Source organism: Oncorhynchus keta, chromosome 21 (assembly GCF_023373465.1).
Source record: "Oncorhynchus keta strain PuntledgeMale-10-30-2019 chromosome 21, Oket_V2, whole genome shotgun sequence".
In the NCBI taxonomy this organism is placed as follows: Eukaryota; Metazoa; Chordata; class Actinopteri; order Salmoniformes; family Salmonidae; genus Oncorhynchus; species Oncorhynchus keta.
In genome coordinates this window covers 19,121,565-19,141,150 of record NC_068441.1, presented here as the reverse complement: position 1 = coordinate 19,141,150, position 19,586 = coordinate 19,121,565, and the positions used below count along the sequence as shown (strand labels likewise).

At 42.3% G+C, this 19,586-nt stretch overlaps 1 protein-coding gene across 7 annotated transcripts in view; it reads left to right on the top strand.

Moving 5' to 3' along the window:
- LOC118400224 (voltage-gated potassium channel subunit beta-2-like) overlaps positions 1 to 19,586 on the top strand; it is a 141,546-nt gene that overhangs the window by 85,455 nt on the left and 36,505 nt on the right. Inside the window, exon 1 of one of the 7 annotated variants that reach the window (XR_004828981.2) lies at positions 1,803 to 2,872. The exons of 5 other annotated variants lie outside the window; for them this stretch is intronic. Coding sequence is in view for 1 of the 2 variants with exons in the window: in XM_035796869.2 (XP_035652762.2) it covers positions 2,655 to 2,872 (218 nt within the window). In the remaining variant the exon portion in view is untranslated. Of the gene's footprint in view, positions 1 to 1,802; positions 2,873 to 19,586 lie in introns of those variants that run through there. One more of the 7 variants, XM_035796869.2, reaches the window with a different exon arrangement.

Here is a 19,586-nt window from a genome sequence, read left to right as displayed (position 1 = left end):
GATATGATACAGTAGGCCTAAAGTGTTGTGCAGAGACTTGTGTAGTTCTTTTGTCTGGCAGCTTTACATCTAAGTGTAAACTCAGTACTACAACCTAACAATATTGGTCCCCAACATCCCCAACATCTTTGGGAAGAAACAAGCCTTATTTGGTGTAATGATTACAGCAGATCGCTCACATCTCAGCAACAATAGCCATGCCCAGGTCAGAGGCTCAGTGGATACTGGTCGGTGGAGCCCCAGGGGACTGTCGTGGTGAGTGGGCTGGTGTGGATTAGATGTTGACACTATCTGGGCAGCCTGAGTCCCTGTTCCCTCCCTGTACACTGTCCCCAGCTTCTCCCAAGGGGTTTGGGGTGAGGAGTGTGGGGGCGGCTGTTCTCATGTTCTGTTGCTCCACCAGGATGGGAGAGGGCTCCCCAGCACCCTGCCTTCCAGTCAGGAACCCTGACCAGAGCCTCTAGAACAACACTATGACACCGTCACTCTGAACAACCCAACGGCCCCCCCCCCCACAGCCATTGCCGGGAATCACAATAAATGTTTTGTAGAAGGAGCATTGCAGTGGCCCATCTACCCTGCACAGTCACTTTCAACGAGAGGAGATGGGACAGCATCTCTCCCTGGGCCTGTCCCCCCAAAGGCGGGTGTGAAATCCAATTTAAAATTAGTTGAATTAAATACGTTTTTACTCTATATAAGTCCTAGAGCAAAAGGTTAAGGATCTAAAAATAGGTAGTGTGTCAGTTGGCTGCAGCTTGTCTGCTGGATTCCTTTTTTTGGAGTTTGCTTCTCCACTCTGCCTTACTATTTGTCTGTTCCTCACCACATCTCTTTTAATTAGCTCCTCCAGCAGAAGCAACTAGCTGCATGGGCCTGGTTAGATAAGGTTCAGTATTAGATTACTTGTAACGCAAGCCTCTACTGTCTCCTCACTCCTTCAACCAATAGTGTGTTGTCTCTTATTACCACAGTGTTTACTGTGACCTTCCACCATTATTATATTAAGCCAAGCTCATCCACTCACTAAGTCCCCCCGGACACGGACATTGTCTTACATATCAATTGCTTGTCGCCATGCAGGAAGTAATTGGATACGGGCTGTGTTCTTATTTATGTAACAAAATTATTCAAATGAATAAATATGCCAGGAATAATTTATTTTCAGTTAAAGGGATACTTTGGGACTTTGGGAGCAACTTCCTTCAAAACTTTCACAGAGACAAAAATAAATGGTATCCATGAGTTCATTTGACTCTGGGGAAGTAGATAAAGAGCCCCATTGCCAAAATCCAGAGGAATCCCCACAGATAGAACAATGAGACAGATGTTTTAGGGGATGTATTCACATTTGATGTGAAGCCGAAGATGAACTACTGATCCACATTGGACCTGATTGAACCACACTGGACCACTCGGAACCTGACAGGACCAAGCTGTACCATACTGGACCTGACTGGACCACACTCTGCCACAGTGACTGAGCCATGCTGAACCTGACTTAGCCATGCTGGAACAGGGAGGTAGATGAGAAGTGGATCAAAAATACACCAGCCAGCCTCTCCTATGACAGCAGCTGTGGACACTCTCTCTTGCCCCTTCCCTTCATCTCTCCCTCTATCTGTTGCTTGCTCTCTCACGCTCGCTCTTTCTCTCTCTCTCTCGTGCTAGTGTAACCCTCTCAATACTCCTCTCCATAGCATCTCTCCATATCCCTCCCACCCTCTCTCTTTCTTCTCCTCCTCTTCTCTTGTCTGCATTCACTCTGCCTCTTTATACCATGCGCTAGGTATACACATGTAAGTATAATCCGGGAGACAGCGGAGGGATGGGAGTCAGTGAACAAGAGACTGCTCTCTGATTGAAAAACAGAGCTGCTGAGTAGTCACACAACCAGGACAGCTGCTGCTGCTGTGGACATTGTAAGGGATAAGAATTTTACCTCCTGGAGTAGTTCATCATCTCTTTGTGCTCATGTGTCTCCATTCTCTGTGTTATCTGTAGAACTGAGCTCCAGATTAAAAGGAAATTGCAGAATGATTGCATCTGCCCGTCAGTCTGTGATGAGCCTCTGATTACTACAGAAAGCTTGAGTGAGACAGTCGGATGAATCGAGGACAAGTCAGTCGAGACTGCAAAGGGAGATTCATTAAACTGCTCTTCTCGTCGTAAGACGCTATACCTTTTTTTGGAGGGTGCGTCTTCGTCTGTTTTTGTGTCTCTGCCGGGACCGAGACGGTGTTCCTGTGCCAGCAGTCTGAAGTGGCCGGTTGTTGGTTTCTGTAGCAGACAAAGCAGAGACACCCACACAGGCTAAGGCTGTGTTGAAGCAGGAAACCCTCGGAAGACGATAATTCTCCTCTCCTCTTGTCTCTGCAGACATAGCTGACTACCCTGACTACCCTGACACTGACCTGACCACCCTGACACTGACCTGACTACCCTGACACTGACCTGACTACCCTGACACTGACTACCCTGACACTGACCTGACTACCCTGACACTGACCTGACTACCCTGACACTGACCTAACTACCCTGATACTGACCAAGAGACTATCCAGACTGAAAGTAGCCGTGTCTTAGACTGACCCACCACAATCTTTAACCGGAGGACCTGAAGCCGTGCCTGGTGGCTCCCAGTCCCAGCCAGGATGCAGGTGTCGTTAGTGTGTACGGACCACAACCGTGGAGGGGTGAGCCGCAGTACAGAGGAACGGCTCAACCACCGCCAGAATGCCAACAGCCCCAACACAGGCACCCGCAACAAGTTCAGGGCTGTGGCCATGGTGGCCCGTAGTCTGGGACAGCTCACGGTCCAGAGCCAGCCCACGTCCAGCGACCAGAGCATACGGACCGGCATGAAGTATAGGTAGGACAGACCCTAGTCACTGTAGACCTGAGACAGAGAATGAGGTGTATGGACATTAAGGTAAACTTAATTATTGGTGTCCCAACTAGACTCTCGGGTGAAGGTGCAGTCTGGAAGATCGTAACCTGGATATCAGATGGCGATTTATAGAAAATGGGGCCATGGCATGTAAAGAATGTTTGTTTCCTGGTATCAGATTGCACACAGGAAGGAGCATGGTTTCATGGTGAGCTGAATATAGTTACACTAATTAATTTTCCCCCATGACTGCTCCTTGTTATCTTTTGCATATTAGTGATTACATATCACCCTCTACATGTTGTATAGGATTGATGTGAATCACTCAGACGTATGAGTTGATGGATGTGAATAACACAGCTTTAATCCTAAACCATTCAGATTGTTTTGTTGTGTATTTGGCAGTGGGCTGTAGAGTATGAAATCTGGCTTTGCAATACAATTCTTCTTTAAACAACTCCGTACATCCAAATGGGCTGCTTTCTAAAGCTTTATTATTTTGAGATTGATGGAAGTTGTTCTCTTAAATGATTAGAATCTAATTCCCCCCGGGCGATGTATATTAGTAATCCTTCCATGCTCAGTAAAGACCCCAATATAGTGCAGGAGGGTCCCATCAGCAGAAACTCTCTGTTCTAATGGTTTGAATAAGAGGGAACAACGTTTTCAACCTTGTCAACTAACAACTACTCACCATTAGTTCTATGTTAGGCAATATTGGAGACTCATAGGAAGCTGAGCTGTGTTTCTATTATAACAGAATAATAAAAAAAATTGGCGTAGGGTATGTTGAGCCATTTTTTACATTCAGCATGACTATGTCAAGGGAAATATAGTATTCTTTCTAACAATATTTCAGGATGTTGTGTATCCCTGGAAATAATTCAAATTCATAGTAACATAATAGTTGAAAACAGCACACTTTAACCCCGATATGGGGTAAGTTGAGCCGTCTCGGGGTAAGTGGGTGTGGTTTTCCTGTGACAGTGGGTGATGGTGTCCTGTGTAGAGGTCAACCGGCATGGCCGATTAATTAGGGCCGATTTCAAGTTTTCATAACAATCGGTAATCTTCATTTTTGAACGCCGATTATGGCCGATTACATTGCAATCCACGAGGAGACTGCATGGCAGGCTGACCACTTGTTACACAAGTGCAGCATCAAAAGGACCTTATGGCTGCAAGGAGCCAAGGTAAGGTGCAAGCTAGCATTAAACTTATCTTATAAAAAACAATAAATCTTAACATAATCACTAGTTAACTACACATGGTTGATGATATTACCAGGTTAACTAGCTTGACCTGCGTTGCATATAATCAATGCGGTGCCTGTTAATTTATCATCGAATCACAGCCTACTTCAACTTCGCCAAACGGGTGATGATTTATCAAAAGTGCATTAGCGAAAAAAGCACAATTGTTGCACAAATGTACTTAACCATTTACATCAATGCCTTTCTTAAAATCAATACACAAGTATATATTTTTTAAACTGCATATTTAGTTAAAATAAATTAATGTCAGCAGGCAATATTAACTAGGGAAATTGTGTCACTTCTCTTGCGTTCTGTGCAACAGAGTCAGGGTATATGCAGCAGTTTGGGCAGCCTGGCTCGTTGTGAACTGTGTGAAGACCATTTCTTCCAAACAAAGACCGTAATTAATTTGCTAGAATTTTACATAATTATGACATAACATTGAAGGTTGTGCAATGTAACAGCAATATTTAGACTTAGGGTTGCCACCCGTTCGATAAAATACATAACAATTCTCTATTTCACTGAAAGAATAAACGTTTTGTTTTTGAAATTATAGTTTCCGGATTTGACCATATGAATTACATTTACATTTAAGTCATTTAGCAGACGCTCTTATCCAGAGCGACTTACAAATTGGTGCATTCACCTTATGACATCCAGTGGAACAGCCACTTTACAATAGTGCATCTAAATCTTTTAAGGGGGGTGAGAAGGATTACTTTATCCTATCCTAGGTACTCCTTAAAGAGGTGGGGTTTCAGGTGTCTCCGGAAGGTGGTGATTGACTCATGAATGACCTAAGGCTCGTATTTCTGTGTGTTTATTATATTATAATTAAGTCTATGATTTGATATTTGTTAGAGCAGTCTGACTGAGCGGTGGTAGGCAGCAGCAGGCTGGTAAACATTCATTCAAACAGCCATTTCCTGCCTTTGCCAGCAGCTCTTAGCAATGCTTTAAGCACAGTGCTGTTTATGACTTCAAGCCTATCAACTCCCGAGATTAGGCTGGCAATACTAAAGCACCTATTAGAACATCCAATAGTCAAATGTATATGAAATACAAATGGTATAGAGAGAAATAGTCCTATAATTCCTATAATAACTACAACCTAAAACTTTTTTACATGGCACATATTGCACTTTTACCAACACTGTGTTTTTGCATTATTTAAACCAAATTGTACATGTTTCATTATTTATTTGAGACTAAATTGATTTTATTTATGTATTATATTAAGTTAAAATAAAAGTGCTCATTGTTCATTCATTATTGTTGTAATTGTCATCATTACAAATATATTTATAAAAATCGCCCGATTATTCGGTATCGGCTTTTTTTGGTCCTCCAATAATCGGTATCGGCGTTGAAAAATCATAATCGGTCGACCTCTAGTCCTGTGACAGTGGGTGATGGTGTCCTGTGACAGCTGGTGATGGTGTCCAGTGACAGTGGGTGATGGTGTCCAGTGACAGCTGGTGATGGTGTCCAGTGACAGTGGGTGATGGTGTCCAGTGACAGTGGGTGACCTCTAGTCCTCTGACAGTGGGTGATGGTGTCCTGTGACAGTGGGTGATGGTGTCCTGTGACAGCTAGTGATGGTGTCCAGTGACAGTGAGTGATGGTGTCCAGTGACGGTGTCCAGTGACAGTGGGTGATGGTGTCCAGTGACAGTGGGTGATGGTGTCCAGTGACAGTGGGTGATGGTGTCCAGTGACAGTGGGTGATGGTTTCCAGTGACAGTGGGTGATGGTTTCCAGTGGGTGATGGTGTCCTGTGACAGCTGGGTGATGGTTTCCAGTGACAGTGAGTGATGGTTTCCAGTGACAGTGGGTGATGGTGTCCCGTGACAGTGGGTGATGGTGTCCAGTGACAGTGGGTGATGGTATCCTGTGACAGCTGGGTGATGGTGTCCAGTGACAGTGGGTGAAGGTGTCCAGTGACAGTGGGTGAAGGTGTCCAGTGACAGTGGGTGATGGTGCCCAGTGACAGTGGGTGATGGTTTCCTGTGACAGTGGGTGATGGTTTCCAGTGACAGTGGGTGATGGTATCCTGTGACAGTGGGTGATGTTGTCCTGTGACAGTGGGTGATGGTTAAATGTTTAATTCATGAAATGGGGGTGTGGTATATTGTATATCTTAAATGTATGCCTACATTCAGATATAGATCTCTGTTCAATATCTTGACCAGTGCCAGTTTTCCCGATAGCAATGAAACTTAGGCTTAAGAGTGTTTTAACGATGCATCTTTCCTACAATGACAGAAGATGCAACATGCGTTTCCCAAAACACTACGCAGAGAGAACGGTCGCTAAGTGTGTCGAGAGGATCGAAAGAAGAGGAGCGCTGCTCTCGGACCAGCCTTCTCCATTCAAGTTTTACCTTAACGTTATAATTATTTCACAATACTGATGACGGATCAGCTCCTCGAGATATATTACCACCTATGGCTGCAAGTATTGAGGCAAGCTTATTCTAATGCTTACCCAATAAAAATTCACAAAGTCACAGTTGGCACATCATTGCGCATGTTAGGCTATGCATCATTAAATACATTGAGACAAACTACACACAGAAGCCTAAAAGTAGCAAAATAGAACTCAACTCATTGAACATGAAATGTATTTCAATATGATTGAAATAGGTTTATAGCCTACTGTTTATATTTTAAGGCAGTCATCTCTGTTTTCATTTGAAACATATTTTTATATGTCACTTGTTTGTATGATTTGCAAGGACATTAGCAACTTGTATTTGTAGTGAACGTTGTTATGAAGTTTCAGCGGTCCCAGATAGACGGATAAACCAAGTGATTCTGTTTTTAGCAGGGAGGGCAAAAAAACATCTAACAACGCACTTAGCTGTTTTACACTTGGTCTGAGGCAGGTGTTAGATTACGAGCGTTTAAATGTTTTATTTAACCTTGATTTAACTAGGCAAGTCAGTTAAGAACAAATTCATATTTAAACCTGGACGGCGCTGGGCCGATTGTGAGCTTCCAATCACAGCAGGTTGTGATACAGCCTGGATTCAAACCAGGGTGTCTGTAGTGACGCCTCTAGCACTGAGATGCAGTGTCTTAGACCGCTGCGCCACTCGGGAGCCCAATGTTAATAATGATAGTTTTGGGAAACTGCTTGGAGATTTAATGATGCTCCTACAAAAGTTCTACAGAATAACTTAGTTAGCCTTAAGATGCTTTTGGTAAACCGGTCCCAGATTACTGGGCCAAGAATGTTTTTTCGATGTGCCAATTTGTTTTCAAGTTCTCTGCATTTCAGGCTACTAAGCCCATGAAACTGGTCGGCAAGATTCTGGATATGTTTATCAACCTCAGACTCCATGTCATCAGATCAGACCTTGTGTGCCTCTGCTACTCTGTCATAGGGGCGGCAGCGTAGCCTAGTGGTTAGAGCGTTGGACTAGTAACCGGAAGGTTGCGAGTTCAAATCCCCGAGCTGACAAGGCTGTCATTCTGCCCCTGAACAGGCATTTAACCCACTGATCCCAGGCCGTCATTGAAAATAAAAATGTGTTCTTAACTGACTTGCCTGGTTAAATAAAGGTAAAAAAAAAATTTAAATTAATAAATAGCCTCTCTTTCACACAGGTACATGTTTGTTTTTTTTCATTACTTTAACCCGAACTTTCCTAAAAGTTCAAAGATGGTTTCATTTCAATTTTGGTAATGTTCTAAAAACGTTCTCCAGATGGGTTGACATTGGGAATGCTCTCAAATAGTTCAGAGAACATTAACCTATCTAGGCTAGGGGGCGGTATTTTCACATCTGGATGAAAAGTGTGCCCAAAGTGAGTTTTGTGTCGCGCCTGGCGGGATTAAATATGATTGTCTGTGTTTGTTTGATGGGGTGCTGTCCTCAGAAAATAGCATGGTTTGCCATAAGCCATAAAGTATTTTTGAAATCTGACACGGTGGCTGGGTTCACAAGAAGAAAAGCTTTAATTTGGCATATTGCATTTGTGATTGTATGAAAGTGAAATATTTCTAATAATTTAATTTGAATTTGTCGCTCTGCCATTTCACCGGATGTTGTCAAATCGATCCCGTTAACGGGATTTGACCCCTAAGAAGTTTTAAGATCAGGTGAGGCCCAATTAGTGGGCGTGGCCAACAAACTTAAAGGCCCAGTGCAGTCAAAATAATGGAAATACTTGAGTATTTCAGGGATACAAAGTATATTGAAAGCAGATGCTTCCACACAGATGTGGTTCCTGAGTGAATTAAGCAATTAACATGCCAACATGTTTAGGGTCATGTATAACAATTGCCCCCATAGGATGACAATGTCCCCATCCATAGGGCACGAGCGGTCACTGAATGGTTTGATAAGCATGAAAACGATATAAGCCATATGCCATGGCTGTTTCAGTCACCAGATCTCAACCCAATTGAACACTTATGGGAGATTCTGCAGCAGCTCCTGAGACAGCATTTTCCACCACCATCAACAGAACACTAAATTATGGAATTTCTTGTGGAAGAATGGTATTGCATCCCTCCAATAGAGTTCAAGTCGAACATCTCATTCCAAAATCAAGGGCATTAATATAGAGTTTGTCCCCCCTTGGACCTGGCTTGCAGTCGGCGTTCCAATTCATCACAAAGGTGTTTGATCAGGTTGAGGTTAGGGATCTGTGCAAGTCAGTCAAGTTCTTCCGCACCGATTTCAACAAACCATTTCTGTATGGACCTCGGATTATGCACGGGAGCATTGTCATGCTGAAACAGGACAGGGCATTCCCCAAACTGTTGCCACAAAGTTGGAAGCACAGAATCGTCTATAATGTCATTGTACGCTGTAGTGTTAATATTTCCCTTCACTAAGGCCCCTGCCCGAACCATGAAAAACAGCCCCAGATCATTATTCCTCTTCCACTAAAGCTTACAGTTATATAATTTATATTAAATTAAGTAATAAATTATATAATTTAATTCCGATACAAGCATCATGAAACCTATAACACAATATATTTATTTGACTTGAAAATGTGTTTTTTCATCCTTACTTGCTTACCACTTTTTCCATGTAGTTTCTTCCTTCACAGATTCTAGGAAGACCTCTTGCTTTTCCTGAATATTACATATTATTACATATCTAGGAAGAGGTATGGTGTGAGGAGTCAAAATGTCACTTTGGTTCTGATGTTATACTTTGTTGAGCCAAAGGGTTAGTTGAGCCACCCCTTGTTTCTAGGAAACCATACACAAAGAGTGGCTCAGCTAACCCTTTGGCACAACTTACCCCACTCTCCCCTATTCCCAAAATGTACTTATTTGGTACAGGTAAAAGCAGTTAACATTTTAGAGTTGGTATTTACATGCATAAACACGTGGTTTGTGTGGGGTGAATAATGAAGTGGTTTGTGTAGGGTGAATAATTAAAATCATTAGAGCTTCTTCATGCATGCTGATAGTTTAGGTGGGATGGTTGTCAAATGGAATGTCTTTTAAACCCACAGTCTAGGCAAAAAGCTGTGGGCGCAGAAAAGGCTGTCCTGTAGCTTTGTCCTTAGTGGAATTGATTTGGAATGAATCTGCATTGTCAGTGAACGAGCATCCCGTTCGTATTGCTGCAGTACTCAGATAAACTGTGTATGTTTCCAGATAGGAGAGGAAACATGAACCGACTTTATTCAACTCAGTGTTTTAAGAAATTGTATTTGACCATGCCTCAACCTCTGCTGTCGCTGATTCTTAATGTCCACCATGTCAGTTGTAGATCTTCTAAGATCAACCCACTGCGTTTCATTGCAAATAAGATTACATGGAGGACAGCCATTTGAAAGGGACAGATATTGACAGGACCATGCTAGATGTTGAAACTCTGAATGCGCAGAAGCGGCCCTCTTATCTGCCACGCTAGCGGCTGCCTAGTCATGTCGACAAACACAATGATGATAAGAATTAATAGATGGGTTCAGCTCAGGGCAATGAGGGCTTTTTCTGTCTCTTCATTTCAATTTGTGTAAACTTGTGTTGAGCATTTCTTGGTGGGACTGAACCTATGTGTTTTTGATTTGTGTGTGAGCTACGGTGCACACATGTGTGTGTGCGTGTGTGTGTGGCGTAGTGTTAGCCCTGTGCCTGGAAGGATGCAGGCTGGGCTACTCTGTGCTCTTGTCAGTGTGCATCTCCCTGACATTCCCCTTTAAGTAAACTCTTTCCAGCCCTGCAGAGCAGAGAATTGGGCCACTATACTCTCAACTTTCACATTTCAGCACTGGACCGAATGTGAGAGCCCTCACACAGTTTCAGCGTAGAACAGCAGGTGTATTGGGACACAATCCAGCTCACTTCAATTCAGTTTTATTTGTATTTGCCTCTGCAATTTCACAATGGGATAAAACCGTGCCCTACTCCTCAAACTCCTCATAGAAACCCAAGCTTTCCAAGCATAATAAATGATGTTTCTGCTCATTAAGCACAGAGGCCATGGAGTCAGTCTGTAGTCCTCTCTAGTGAGTATTTTTCTTGCCTAATGGTGATTATGGTTAGACTCTGTGTCCTGTGGGTGGACCAATGGCAGACAGGTGTGCTGTGGACACCCAAGCCAGGTGTAGCTAACCAGGAGAAGTGGAGGGACAACGGCTATATGGGAAAGAGGGATACCTAGTCAACTGAAATGTGTCTTCTGCATTTAAACCAACCCCTCTGAATCGGAGAGATGTGGGGGCTGCCTTAATCAACATACACGTCATCGGAGCCCGGAGAACAGTGGGTTAACTGCATTGCTCAGGGGGAAAATTACAGATTTTTACATTGTCAGCTCGAGGATTTGATCTAGCAAGTTTTCAGTTCCTGGCCTCCTTCAGCTACAGTACATGAAGGATAAAGGGAAGAACATGGAGAAAATGATGCTCAGTATAACTGGAGAGTGATGTTTGACTTGGTCTCACATGCCTATAAACCTGTGAGCCATGGCCATGGTACACTGGCCATAGGGCATTGATATCCCACCTGAACGTGATAGTACTTTCCATTGTCAGCCAAGAATGGATGACCATGGTGGTTGCTTCATATTCAATTAAGCTTTGCATGCATGGGGCCGTTCCAATTCCCGCTTTGAAGCCGTGATCTGAATGAAAGATGACAGATCCATCCCTGGGGGCAGCAGGCTGGTCACATGACTGACCTCCCCTCCCTACCGGGGAGGGCAAAGCATCCAAGTGTTCATCTCAAGGTATGGAAAGAGAAAGAAATGTCCAGTATCTAGCTACCAGAGTTCACCAGAGTCAGAGCTGCTCCGTTATGTGCCTGCACCACAACTCACTACTGGCAGCCCAGCCCGTGCCTCATCCTCCTCCTCCCAGGAATGATTAAATGTCTTTAGTCAGAACTGAATTAATGATGCACGCAAAACGGCTTCTGATTATTTAAAGCAGCCCTTCTTGGCTTCTCAGGGAAACTGCAGAATATCCAACTGGCTGGCAGGGCAGGTGGGGAGTTAATCCTATAAGATATAGAGCCAAAGAAAAAGCCTTTAGTGAACTAACACTCTCACTTGACTCTTTTCCCCAACACTAGCTCTGACTTTGCTGATAGCTACTTTGAGGGAAAATGTACTTACAATGACTGGTATGTGGTTCTCCCAACTAGCTATATTAAGATGAATGCACTAACTGTAGATCGATCTAGATAAGTGTGAATGCTAAATGACTAATATGTAAATGTAAATCAAATCAAATGTATTTATAAAGCCCTTTTTACATCAGCAGGTGTCACAAAGTGCTTATACAAAAACCTAACCTAGAACCCCAAACAGCAAGTAAATGCAGATGTAGAAGACTAGGAAAAACTCCCTAGAAAAGCCAGAACCTAGGAAGAAACCTAGAGAGGAACCAGGCTCTGAGGAATTGAGTGCATTTTCATCTTCCATGTCAGGTAACCCACTGTGTCTAACCACCTCTGCTCTAAACCTTTCTTCAAATTCAACAAACGGTTCTTTCGGTTTATGAACACATTTGGTTATCTCTCCCCAATTGGTGGTTGCATTCGTCAGACCCTTAAGGAAAACATACATGGCTCTCCATCCATCGGCCACATCTTGCTCTTCACCACCCACAGCTCTATAAACCTTTTCTTCAACTACACCTTGTTCACAGATGTTCAAAACAAAGGCTAATAACTGTACCCATCATAAGGATGTAGAATGTAGAGTTTCTTATAACGCTATAGCTCTTCAAATGGTCCCATGTTTTCATATCCACTTCTCACAGATGTTTCAACATTTTTGACCATTCATCCAACTGTTTTGGAGATGCTGATTTGTGTGTGATTACTGTCACGTGAGATTTGAATTTACTACCCTTTACAGCCTGTGTTCTGGTTGGCCTAAGACATCATTCGTCACTGCTGTCAGTATCTGTTGACTCAAAGCCCACAGTGCTGACCAGATGCTTGAAACCCGATCATCCTTGCGCAACTCAGTGTGAGGGTAGATTGGGGGAACAAATGGTCCACAGGTGGGGGTCAAGTCTGTTTTTACGACCCTTGCCTGTAATTGTTGAATTTATTCTTTCAAGGTTTTGATCTGTTCCCCGAGAGCCCTTAAACTTTATTTATCTCTCTTCAATGTCCTGTCACGATTCTACAGAAATAATTCCTCATCCCGTTTTCTTACTTCAGCTAAAACAGTTAAAGACCATCCTGTCTGTCAAGGAATTAGACATCCTCTGTATTTTTCCCCAAGCTTTTTATACATCAGACAGATTCCATATTCCATCTTTGTCAACAATGACGGAATATTTCTTCATTATCTCTTGCCTACACTTCTCTACTTTGAAATGGTTCTTCATATCACTAAACAGTGAATTTAAAATATCTCTTCTGTCCTTTTCCAGAGTGGTTTTCTCACTTATCAATGGCATTATATTAACTTTTAAAGTTGTATAATATATATCTCTATGTTTATATATTAATTTAACCCCAAAATATATCCTGTATAACCTGTTCTAGAACAAATTGTCTCTGTAGGGCCTGGCTACCCATAAAAATGTATATTCATTTCAAAAAGCTTGTTGAAGGCTTACATTAACCACAAGTGTAAAAATTGCTACTCAACTAGCAACTCACTTCGATGCAACAAGAAGGTTCCACAAAAAGAAAGGACTCTTTAATAGAGGACTCAAACACCTATAATAGAGAACAAAGGACTTGAACCTTAAACATCACAGACACGTATCACTCACTGCATGCATTCATTTGAACCTGATTTGGTTCCTTTAAAATGATATTGGTCTAGACTCACCCAGGACTTCTGCCATCAATCGGGAGATTAAGAGTTGACTCCCCAAAGTGGGTTGCACTCAGCCTTCTCTCTTTCTTCTGGATCAACACACAGTTGAGTTTCTTGTTGTTGTTCAGACCTATTCATCCGGGTCACGGCACCAAATGTTAGCAGTTGATGTTACTCTTCAATAACACAGACCAGACCGCAAGGCAAATCAGGTGGAGGAAAGTAGGTTTATTCTTATTCAAAGAGGATGAATCATGTGGGGAGGTAGATGTTCATGTTCCCCCGTCCCCAGTGATTCTCCCCAGTGATTCTTTCCATGTGTCATTCATAACGAGCTACCAAGAAGCTATTTCAATCAAGTTAGAGTAGCTAGCTTGTCTAACTATAATTGCTGGCATTGGTGTTCAAACAGCTAAATCATTTTTTAAGTGGCAACTTTATTTTTGAAAAGGTCCAGTCTGGTGTTTCTGCCCACCACAGCACAGAGACAGCCTTAGTTAAAGTGGGACATGGTATTAGAGCTAACACAGATGCCAAACAGCTCTATGTCATTGTACTCTTAGTTTTAAGTGCTGCATTCGACACTGTTGACCATGATGTCCTTCTGGACAGACTGGAGAGGTGGGTTGGCCTCTCCAGTCCAGTTCTGAATTGTTTTAGGACCTATTTAACCGGTCGAGAGTTTGTCACCTGTGGTGATCATAACTCAGAGAAAATACATATCACATGTGGCGTTCGACAAGGTTTGAATTTGGGTCGGGTACTGTTATGTTACCCCATTGGCAGCATTATCAGAAAGCACAGCATTAATTTTCACTGCTGCGCAGATGATACACAACTTTTATTTCTGTGTCACACAGATTTTAGTTCCACGGAAAATTGATTAGACTGTATTAGTGATTTAAATTCTTGGATGGCTCAAAACTTATTCCAGCTAAATCAAGATAAGACCGAGGTACTTATTGTTGGAGACAAAGCACAGAGAGAGAATCTAGGCGCACATTTTAATTTACAGGCAATAAAGATAAAACACCAGGTAAAAAACCTAGGTGTTATTTTAGATTTTGAACTAAATGTTGAATCACACATTAGAAATGTTACCAAAATAGCTTTTTACCACCTGAGGAACCTTGCCATGGTGCAGCCATTTCTCTCTCAGGCTGATACAGAGAGACTCATCCATGTTTTTATTACAAGCAGATTTGACTACTGTATTGATCTCCTGTCTGGTCTACCCAAGAAAGCCATTGGTCAACTGCAAAACCTACCGATTGCTGCAGCACGGCTCCTGACCAAAACCAGACTGAGTGCTTACACCGGAGAGCACACACCAGTTTTAAGTTCTCTGCACTGGCTGCCTGTGAGTTTTACAATGCATTTTAAGATTATTCTATTGGTTTTTAAATCAATCCACAATTGTGCACCCCAATACATGTCAGACATGCTTTTAAGTTATGTACCCAGTAGGTCCCTCGGGTCCTCTGGCTCTTGGTCCGAGGCCTTCCCAAAGCCTCGGACCAAGAGGCATGGAGAGGCAGTCTTTAGTTATTATGCCCCCAGCCTCTGGAATAGCCTGCCAGAAAAACTGAGGAGATACTGTGGAGATATTTAAAATAGATCTTAAAACATATTTTTAGCTTTGCTTTTCCTTAGGGTGCTTTTTAGTAGTTCAGTTTTGTAATACCTTTGTTTTTTTAATCTTATGTTTGTTGTGTAGTAAATATTTCAGCTTTTATTTTCATAGTTTTTTATTAGTTGTTTCCTGTAAAGTGCATTGCATTCCATGTATGAAATGTGCTGTAAATAAAGCTTGATTTTATGCCTGCTGACAAGGTTGGTAGGCAAGCAATAACTAAATGTACTGAATAAGACTCACATTCCTTTCAATATTTTCTCCAGATTTTAGCAGAGGCAGAGAAGAATATTTTGTTTATTTGAAAAAAGAACCACCAGTCAGGAGAATACAGACAGCTCAAGAGGCATAGTTAGATATGCAGAAAAATATACATATTTTTGACAGAATTAAGAAGAATGATTATGACTCTAGATTGCAAGAAAAAGCTGTTTCAGGTGTTTGACAAATGATCCAACTTCAGGATGGCCCGCCCAAATCCACCCCCCAGCAGTACTCACATACTTTGTGCCCCCTCGGATTTAGGGGGTGGATGACACCCCAGATTACAGCACCCAGTATAACTAACTGGCAGAGTGATGTGTCTGTGTGTGAGCTGAGCAGATGGTGTTTAAATCACACTGCTGTGTTGTTCAGGTGTGAGTTAACTAGCAGAGATAGGCTAGGCACCAGGCGGTGTTGCTCCATCTACAGTATATGATTCAGCAGTCCATCTGCATTGGCTTTGCTACTTTGAAGTCTTGTCATTTTTATACCATACCTGAACAGGTCAGTGTTTACAAAGAAGACGATTGCAGGAAATGGGTGCAATTTACATATGAAAGCCGCAACATGGATGCATGCTCCTGTTTAGGAGTTTAGCTTGAGACGTGTCAGGCTATATTTCAAAGTCATCCTACTTTTGTTGTCAAGTGATTGGATTTAGGTAATCTCAGTTCTGTAGCTGTTTTTACCCCTCAGAGTTCCAAGCATGGGTACATTGGCCTATACATGGTGTGGGTTACAAAAGGATTGGGTGTTTTTGATTTGGGTGTTGCCTAATCAGAATCACTTTATTCTCAATTACATTTACACATACCCAGAATTTGACTTAGTGAATAGATGCTGCCAGCAATCGACAATGTACAGACAGAATACAGACAGAGTCAACATACAGGATATACAATATAAATACAGAGAACATAAAACTGAGTTACAGTGAGGATATACAATTTACAGCGGGAATATACAGTATATATATATATATATATATATATATGTGTGTGTGTGTAGAGGAAGGGATGCTGCCATGACAAATTTATACAGTGTAGGGCTGACCCCAGTTAGTTGACTGGTCGATTGTTTGGTCTTTAGGCTTTTGGTCGCCCGAGATTGTTTTAGTCGAACAGTAACAAGTATATAGTATATATGTACACATATTTGCGCCCATCTCAGTGAACTAATCCATTGCAGAGGCCTCGACTAAAAGTCCATTTCTGCTTGATCTGAAATGTGGTAGGAGGCTCCATATGGAGGGTGTGATGCCATAGCAGAGCCTCCAGAGGCATGCAGAGGCCAAATCGAGTTCTGTACCACGTCGCCATGCGCCTTCCAAATTTTGGAACATTGCAAAGGGCTCTGTATACCTCCGCATGGACATGATCGGTTGACGGTAGGTAGGGGCGGTACATCCTGTATTAACACAAACTCACTTATTTGACAACAGCTCTGCTCAACGAAGCACAAGAATGCCCTGACTCCTGCTGAGGCCGTAGCAATGCAGACGTCGGATTGACCATGCACTCAGATGCACAATGCACTCCTCTCTCCAGTATGCGCTCCCACACCAATTTGTGCACATTCATTGTTTGCTTTTGATTGTTAGTATATATCAATTTCCCATTACATATCACCAGTAGTACATTTACATTTCTAATCTACAATGTCTATTACTTTGGTTACGGTCAGTTATTTTTCTGCACTCATTATTATTCCAGTCTTCCTGTTCTCATTGTCAGTATGGACACATTGTTTGCAGAGTGCACAACCTATGCTACACTTGTGAGAAACACGTTTTGGTTTATTTCATTCTATTTACAAGTTTAGTCATTGTCTTTTGTTTGGAGCGCTCCTGTCAATGTTTAGTAAGGACGCGCACGCATAGAAGTAGGCCTAAAGGCTACCTGGCCTGATTATACATAGAAGTAGGCCTAAAGGCTACCTGGCCTGATTATACATAGAAGTAGGCCTAAAGGCTACCTGGCCTGATTATACATAGAAGTAGGCCTAAAGGCTACCTGGCCTGATTATACATAGAAGTAGGCCTATAGGCTACCTGGCCTGATTATACATAGAAGTAGGCCTATAGGCTACCTGACCTGATTATACATAGAAGTAGGCCTAAAGGCTACCTGGCCTGATTATACATAGAAGTAGGCCTAAAGGCTACCTGGCCTGATTATACATAGAAGTAGGCCTAAAGGCTACCTGGCCTGATTATACATAGAAGTAGGCCTAAAGGCTACCTGGCCTGATTATACATAGAAGTAGGCCTATAGGCTACCTGGCCTGATTATACATAGAAGTAGGCCTAAAGGCTACCTGGCCTGATTATACATAGAAGTAGGCCTATAGGCTACCTGGCCTGATTATACATAGAAGTAGGCCTATAGGCTACCTGACCTGATTATACATAGAAGTAGGCCTATAGGCTACCTGGCCTGATTATACATAGAAGTAGGCCTAAAGGCTACCTGGCCTGATTATACATAGAAGTAGGCCTCAAGGCTACCTGGCCTGCACACAAATGTAGGCATATAAATGTGCCCATTTGTGGATTTAATAGTATTTATGATTGGCTTAAGGCACCACCACTAATGACCTGTGGAGCTTCTCAAAGTAATGTTTTCTTCACCTCAAACAGCAAGCAAATTAAGTCTGTTTTTACATCCATTGAGAATTACAATAGTTTATCAATATATTTGAAAAATCTTTCGATAACCACTCATCACAAAAGGGAGAAATGTCATGCTCTGATCCAATAGAAACGTCATAAAATAGGCCTACCTGATTACTTCTGATTACTTCAGTGCTTAACTTGGACTGAAATAAGTTCCGGTACTCATTTTTGGTGCTGGTACTGTTTATATTAGGTGCAGAAGCTCCACAGGACTTTTGAGCTAATATTTTATAAGAGAACAAGAGCTCAAGCAGTAGAACATTTGAGGTGCCGGTACTCAGCGCCGGTGAGCTCCTGCCTCAGTCAAGCACTGTTTCTTATCCCTTGCGCAAATAGCCTCCTTGTCTGTCCCGAACTCACTGGCAAGGGAAATTTTATATAATGTTGCAAGTTCGCTAGCGGTCGGGCCAGACAAAGTTAATAGCTGATACAATGTTTCAAGTTTGTTGCAGAGAGGATGTAACATATATGCCGGGTGGGTGTCAGGATGCAGAAGGTGAGGTTAATAATGAACCGATACAGATTAACAAACATGAGCCGCATACTGAACATGAGAGAAAACAATACTACCTAATGACTTATGTTAACTGAGGACTAAATAAAGGGTGAGTAATCAAGGGGAAAATGACGACCAGCTGTGCATAATGATCGTAAACAGGTGTGCGTGATATAGTTGCAAGGGCCGGTGGCTAGTAGAACTGATGTCACACCAGAAGGAGGGAGCAGGCATGACCCACAGGCCATGTGGGGCCAATGTGATTTATAGGATATTTATTTTTATCAGGATATTTTCTACCTGCAGGCTGCAGTGTATTTATTTGTTGGCTTTAAAGGCTATTTTTACATAGTTGGCCATGGATGTTACTTTTTAGGTTTGTATCATTTTCATTTAGATAGAATTTTGATTAACCACATGACAATTATTTTGAGATATGGAGACCTTATAAATTAAATGAAACCATTTCACGAAAATTGTCACGTGAAAACCATAACTGGCACGCAGATTGATAGAAAATTGTAAGATAAATTGGTATTCCACATGAGAAAGTTTACCGACTCCTTGTGTAGCCTATTACCGGCAACTTCAGGAGAGTAACGGCAGAATCTGTGAACGTCAGTAGAAGCGGGAGGAGATTAGTTGGGTCAGGTTTTTTTCTTCTGGTAATCAAGATCTCTGGCGCCATCTTGAGGCATTTGTCTTAATTCATCATAAAACTGTGAGCTTTAAGCATCAGACAAGCTCAAGGCATATAGTTGATTTTAGTAAAACACGTAGGGTGTGTCTGTCTATATGTGGAAAAATACAACAATCGATTGGTCGAAAGAACAGACAACTTTCGGTCGATCAAGATTTTTTAAAATTGGGACAGCCCTAATACAGTGCATATACAGTGTTTGGCAGAGGTGTAAATTGTGCAAATGCAGTATAGTGCCGTTATTACAATAAAAGGTCTTTGATGGCAAGGTGCAGTGTTCGGGTCAAATGAAAAGTCTCTTAATCCCTATGAACACGATAGCCGGGTCATAAGAACTTCATTTTGCACTCAGAGAGGCTCTCTATTTGTGAGCCTGCTCTCCATGGGCTTTAGGACCCTGCCCTGTGTAGGGT